The 7,414-nt window shown below is 33.2% G+C and overlaps 1 protein-coding gene across 2 annotated transcripts in view; it reads left to right on the top strand.

Annotated features, from left to right (window-relative positions):
* Positions 1 to 7,414, top strand: part of LOC106470219 — an 89,580-nt gene that overhangs the window by 42,520 nt on the left and 39,646 nt on the right. For both annotated transcript variants that reach the window (XM_022398818.1, XM_022398819.1), the window contains exon 5: positions 2,627 to 2,805. In XM_022398818.1, coding sequence (XP_022254526.1) covers positions 2,627 to 2,805 — 179 coding nt within the window. The remainder of the gene's footprint in view (positions 1 to 2,626; positions 2,806 to 7,414) is intronic.

Raw genomic sequence — 7,414 nt, 5'->3', positions numbered from 1 at the left:
TTATTACCAACAGACTGACAAGCTACAATAATCCATATCGTCTGATTACTAACAGACTGACAAGCTACAATAATCCATATCGTCTGATTACTAACAGACTGACAAACTACAATAATCCATATTGTCTGATTACTGACAAACTACAATAATCCATATCGTCTGTGACAGAGTTATTTTGGAATATTTTGTTCATTTGCTATTTAGTGAAAAATTTTAAACCTAATATACTCCTTAAAAAATTAAATAATCATTCATATTGGTGTATAAATGCAGAGTGAAGATGCAATTCTCTATTCAAAGTACACATTTTAAACAAAGTTTACAATCCAGTATTCATGGGTTGCATTGGAACTTGCCAGTTTCACTATGTACTCAATGCTAATGATAACATACAACTTCTAACAAAAGAATTTGATTTAAAATAATTCTTTAGGACTTAAATTTTCAGAAACATATTTAAGTTCTATTGAATAGTAAAACAAAGAAGATATAAAGTATTCTTTTTCTCATGGTGGCATTCATTGGCCTTGTGGTAGAGCTTTGGAGTTCAGAGGTGGCGAGCCGTATTCTAATCCATGAAATACTGACAAAATATTCCCAATATATTAGCTGTAAATACATTATAAGAAGTTATAAGGGTGACAGTCAAACCCTTATCGTGGATGGTATAGGTTGCTGCTGACTGGCTGTCTTCCCTCTGGCTTGTAGTTCAAAACGAAACAGATAGCCCAAGTAACTTTGTCATAAATACAAACACAAATAGTGTTTCTTAAAAAAAAATAAAAAAATACAAATTGGAATCATAAAAACGGACTTCAGACTTTATCACTCCAAGCACTGCTGCTGTAAGTTATGGTCAAATTATTTTAAGTGGCAATATTTTAGTATCATAGATACTGTTGCATATATGTATACTTATTAGTTAAATAAATACATGATAATATTAATGACTTATTGTTCGTTAATGAACTAGGATTTTGGATTGAAAAACATTAAACATTTTTGTATTGTGTACATATAGAAAATTGTTATTATGCAAGTTCTGTCTGTATGTAATTGATTATTTAAACCGTTAGCTGCACTGATAACATCAACGATATTTTACTCAAGATAACTTTTAACAGAGCTTATCATTGTTGATATCACTGAACCATGACAGTCACCTACATCACTGTATGTGTATACATACATATATATATATATATACATATATATAAAATTAAAATATCTAAAGGTTTGATGGATTTTTTTATTATTTATTGTGTATACGAGGGGCTCACTAGAAATGCATACTACTTATGAGCTAAAATGGCTACTGCTTTTTCATGGATTCATGAAGAAATTTGTCACCTAAATTTCTTTTATGAAAAATCAGCAAAAGATAATAAACAGAATGAAAAGGGGGTTCGATGATATTACTAACCCCGGGGCCTAAGCTGGCTCTCGACGCCCCTGGTAGTTTTAAATGTAAGTGGTTATAGCATAAACTAACTGCTGGTAAAGGGTAGTTTTTAGTTTCATTGTAAATTTAAATCTAATGATTCCGGGGCGACTTTTCTAAAAACTCCAGCGCATCTTGGTTCTTTAATACATTGGATTTATTTTGCATGAGAAACTAGTTAAGTCCTCTTAAAAGATATTGTTGAGTCTCGTCACCAGAAATCAAAGCATAATGTAACGCCATCTTGAAATTGATAAGCCCAAACCTTTCAAAAATGTGATTTCTCTACAGAGTGTTAATTTCTTCATGATACAAACGTGTATATTATCAAAATTCAACTTGGTCGATGAAAATTACTTCATGTGGAAAACACACAAACAAACTTTAAATGTCTTGTGGAGAAATGTAAAAAGTCATCATATGAAGAAAATTGCTATGTGTCAGTTAAAGAACACTTTTTTTGTATATTAATTATATGAACATGATGAAGAAGCATTCAGGAATCCATTTTGAAGGTTTTAAATTAATGTCTGATTACCGTGAACTCGTTCTTTTGGACATTATATGTTTAAGGCAGGTTCAGGCAGCCAGACAGAAAGAAGCCTTGTTTACAGTAAGAATGAATTCAAGGAACTCTGTACGCGCAAAGACAGAAAATGGTTCTGATATATTTGACTTTGGATAAGGACATCAAAATAAACGGTTTATATTGTCTTTTAAAGTGTAACATCATTAAAAAAAAAGTATCTGAACTGCTGTTGTAGTTTGTTTATTTTGAATCTTGCGCAAAGATACACGAGGGCTATCTGCGTTAGCCGTCCCTAATTTAACAGTGAAAGACTAGAGGAAAGGCACTTAGCCATCATCCACACACCAAACTCTTTTTGCTCTTTTAATGTGAGATTGATCTTCACATTATAACACCCGCACGGCTGAAAGGGCGAGCATGTTTGGTGGGACAGGGATTCGAACCCGCGAGTCGAGCGCCCTAACCACCCGGCCATGCTGTTGCAGTTATAGATTTTAAAAAGTACCTTACTAACCAACGTTAGTGAGTCTAATCTTTAGTTTATTTCGACTCGAAGAAGTAACATAATGAAATTAACACAATATTAGTCTTTAGTGAACGATATTTTTTATAATAACCATCATCATATTGATGCGTTTTGTTTTTAACGATTTCAGGCAGTCAAACTGGAAAGTGTTCACGTTGGAAGAGCGCGATACTTGGTGGTCATCTCCTGTCAGGGTCGACATAACACTGAAGAAAGCTGTTTGCTTGGGATTGACTGTAATGACGACACTACCATTGGGCTTGTTTTGCCAATCTGGGCTGATACCAGCATCACGCTGGACGGAGATGGGTAAGTTGTACTTTTGTTTTACAAACTCGTACACTTAAAAATATTGAACTCCTCTTGATTATTGGAAAATCGTTAGTTTCATATATTTATTTCCTTGATAATCCATCTCATTGACAGAGAACAGTGTTCTTAAATGTATTTTGTTTATGTGAATTGTTTTAAGAAGGTTGCGTCGAACTTTGTAGCTTCTTGACCAAAATTAATATTGTGATAAAATTTATTAAAATGAAGAAATTATGATTACGCAACTGTCCTTGCTTTTCTTAATCACACATATTTTTGGTAATATTCGTTCTCTTTTCCTTAATAAAACTAATATTCTCGTTGAGAAAAATAGTTACCTTTAACAACTGCTGATAAACATCTAATATAGTTTAATTATTTGAAATTTAGGAGTAGCATTGTACTAGATTAAAATAAAAGCTGCTTATAAAATTTTAGTTATATCTAACATCCGATGTGTAATAACGTCAACGAAAACAGGGTATACGTAAGTTTTCTAATATAACTAAAGACATGTACAGAGGTTAAGTGCATTATATTGAAATGATTTTGGGGCCTCACCACGTCATTACAGTTCATGTCGCAATATCCGTCATGCTCTGTCTGATGAACGGTCGTTCATCTTGACAACAGTCCCACAGCGTAGTTTCCATACCAGAAGGATCTCTCATAAGGCTGTCATGTCAAAAGCAATTCTCTCCTCCCTGCAAGCTTTTCATAAACCATCAAGTGTACAGAGATGAAGTTTTTTAGCATCTATTTCAACAGTCCAAACACACAAAAATCCATAGGCAGTGTCAATTGACTTGACCAGTATGGATTAGCATGAATATCTGTTTCATTCTCAAACTGCTTTGAGGTATGCATCGATTGAACGTATATGTTGTGGAAACAACTTATGTACACGTGACATGTACTGCTTTTTCATTCAGAGATTCTGCTTGATTATGTTACTTTCTGTTGCTTGGGGCAAGTGACATCACACTGTCTACGGAAAGCCAAGCTATGTTAAAGCGTAGTTTTGATACATTCTATTCCACCACGGTTTTTTAATTTCTGTGGTTGTCACATGACTTGCTGATTTACATATATACAAAATCACTTTGTTATAACGTAGTGAACTCTGTATACATACACAATGAGTTTCAATGTTATATGAAAACGCATCAAGAGATGCAGAACTAATTATCTTTATTTAGTTCTTTCTAATGACAGATGATAAGAGCTCAGGGTATATGGATCTGTGAAGTACATTAACAGATGTGGTATTTATGTAGTAGTTTGAGTATTTAAAAAGTGCCTTACTAGCAACCACTAGGGGATAGCCCATTAACTCAATTTGTAGAAATATACTGTGAAGAAGTAAAATTCCTCATTGGCACCCAACATATGGCCATTCCACGACCCTAAAGTTAGACTCAGGACAGGACTTGTTTGTAAGAGAGGGGAAGAACGTAATAGTTCGAGTAGTTGAAAAGTGCCTTACGAGCAAGTGGTAGAGAGATAGTCTTTAATTCCTTTGGTAGAATGCGACAGGTCTCGGATTCAAATTGTAAACGAGGAAATGTATCATTAAAATGAAATAACCACATTTATACATTCAACAGTAATGCATTTATAGTGAATATGAACTACACTAGTGTTTCATGCGTGCTTCTCGGTGGTGGTCAAGGGGTTCTGTGTGCACGAACGAACCATTTTGTTTTACAAGTATGGAATTCATAATATGTGAATAAAAAATGAAAATGAAAGTCATTTTTATATGCTTCATCTAGTAATCTAATGGACTAAATAATTTATGGATAAGAAAGTTTTATAAATATCTAGCGTTTGTTTAGTATAGTTCCTAGGTCCAAGAATATGGCCTCCAATTGTTTAGTATGGTTCCTAGGTCCAAGAATATGGCCTTCAATTGTTTAGTATAGTTCCTAGGTCCAAGAATATGGGCTCCAATTGTTTAGTATAGTTCCTAGGTCCAAGAGTATGGCTTCCAATTGTTTAGTATAGTTCCTAGGTCCAAGAATATGGGCTCCAATTGTTTAGTATAGTTCCTAGGTCCAAGATATGGCCTCCAATTGTTTAGTATAGTTCCTAGGTCCAAGAATATGGCCTCCAATTGTTTAGTATAGTTCCTAGGTCCAAGAATATGGCCTCCAATTGTTTAGTATAGTTCCTAGGTCCAAGAATATGGCCTCCAATTGTTTAGTATAGTTCCTAGGTCCAAGAATATGGCCTCCAATTGTTTAGTATAGTTCCTAGGTCCAAGAATATGGCCTCCAATTGAACGCAGGCTCACGGAACTTAATCACACTAGTTTGTGTTTGGTAACCATACTTCATAAATATTATTTTCTTGGCACCTGTGGAAAATGTTAAAATAATAAATAAATAACACACGATGTTAAAACCAATGCACAATTAAAAACATTTCTGAAATGTGGACTCAACATCTTTCGACGTTTACCACGTCATCTTCATGAGTGAACATGCAAGACATAATTGTTATATTTATTTCTTCTTAGCTAGATCATGTGACCTGTGTGTAAGTTTACATTTCTGGATAAATCTCAGGGGAGGTCCCGCCACAATCTTACACAGATATTTGCCAGACCTTCGTCTCTATTTAGTAATTGATCTTATTGAAACCATTATTTCTATGGATTCGCGGATATTATTGGCTCTAATACCATTTGGGTGAGCCAATATTACTGTTTTTTTTTTCCATAATATCTTATGTTGTATTTTATGTACATGTTTTGCTATGGCCGAATTTTCAGTCTTTTCATTTTTAAACATCCCTATGTGCTGCTAAACGATTTTTTAAATTACGTTATGTCTGTCCAATATGATCATTTCTACACTCACATTGAATTTGATAAATTCCCGCTTTTTCCATTAACCTTATATTATCATTAGTATCACCTAAAATTTGTTTTATCTTATTCATCGGTGTAAATATGGAGTAAAATATTTGTTGTTTTTAAACGCTTTGTGTAAACAAGAAGTTAAACCTGAAACACATGGCGGGACTTCCTCTCAGATTCATACAGAAATGTAAACTTACACAAAGGTCATATGATCTAGCTAAGATAAAATTAGTATGACACTTATGTCTTGCAAGTTCACTCCTGAAGATGACGTGGTAAACGTCGTCCACATTTCAGAAATGTTTTTAATTGTGTATCGATTCTAACGTTGTGTCTTCTTTATTTATTATTTTATGATACTTCATATTTTTTAACTGAAATACCTCTTCTAAACCTTTTCCAACGTATCATAAGAGTATACAGGTCTCTGTTTAAAATGGTTCTGCTACTCTTATGTGATTTACTTTCTCTTAAATAAATTAAGTTTTCAAATTAGACAGGATAAGAACAACTGATATGCCGATTAAGCGATCCGAAAGCGTATATCAAACATAATTTTATTTGATATTTTGACTTGAATGTCCAGCACTCTGGCAACTGTCATTTAGTGGAATATTGAAAATAAAAAGAGAAAATAACCCCTTTTGAAAAAAAACTATTGAAGCACGTTGATATATTTTACTACAAAAGACCTTTTCAAAATGTTTCACAGTCCTGATATTTCACATTTAAAACAAAATAAAGAAACTAACTATTAAAAACCAATCAGTTGTAAGGTTTTCCTGCTTTGTAGCCGTATAGCCCATATTGATAGATTTAGGGCTATACGTCATGATATTGTTGAACCTGTCAAGTTTATAACTTCTGCTAGTTTTTACGGAAAGGTTGTTACATTCTAATTTGTACGAGGAAATTACTTTCCAAGTAATATATATATATAAAGTATGTTGACAGGGTCGCTCTTTTATTTATATGTACTGACACACCACAATTTTACCTACACATTTTCAGAATTCTGCCGCATAAAGAAAAAGGGCACAAACAATTAATGCATGCTATCTATTGTATTTATATAACTATGAATTGTGAATGACAATCAAGTAGGACGTATGCTATGATATGTTGACGTGATTGTCAGCACTCATAGTGTTCTGTCACCTAATTGGCTCCAAAAGTATAGGAAATTTTCAGTTTTATTTGACAATGTGATAAAGAATTTTATGAAAATATTTTTTTTAGCCTAGATTCCAGATAAATGTCATCATCATTCTTGTTTTTCTATGTGGAAGAGATCGTGGTAATTAGGTACATTCCCTGTCACAATGCATGTTTATGACATTTTTCGCTCAGCAACAGAAACAACAATTGGAACCAAGCGATGAATGTGATTTGAAATTACGAGTTAAAATATTTTATAAAACATATTTATAAATGCAGATGGAAGCACGTGAATGGAGAATAATAAAAATAAATCTTAATGCGAATTTTATAATTAGTACTATTATTATTTTGTAAATTAACATTAACTTTCCCAAATATGTCTGCATTCGCTCGATACAATAGCTCTAACAGTTGGAACATTAAAGCACACACGTTACTCAAGAGAGAAAGAATTGATGCTGAAAATTATGAGAGCGATATGGATTATTGTAGTTTGTCAGTAATCAAATATTCACTCTTTCTTACACACAAAAACCAGATTTTCGGAATAGATTGCAGTGCAAGTACCATTAAACCATT

Source organism: Limulus polyphemus, unplaced genomic scaffold, assembly GCF_000517525.1.
Source record: "Limulus polyphemus unplaced genomic scaffold, Limulus_polyphemus-2.1.2 Scaffold3886, whole genome shotgun sequence".
Lineage (NCBI taxonomy): Eukaryota > Metazoa > Arthropoda > Merostomata > Xiphosura > Limulidae > Limulus > Limulus polyphemus.
This window is presented reverse-complemented; position numbering and strand designations above follow the sequence as displayed.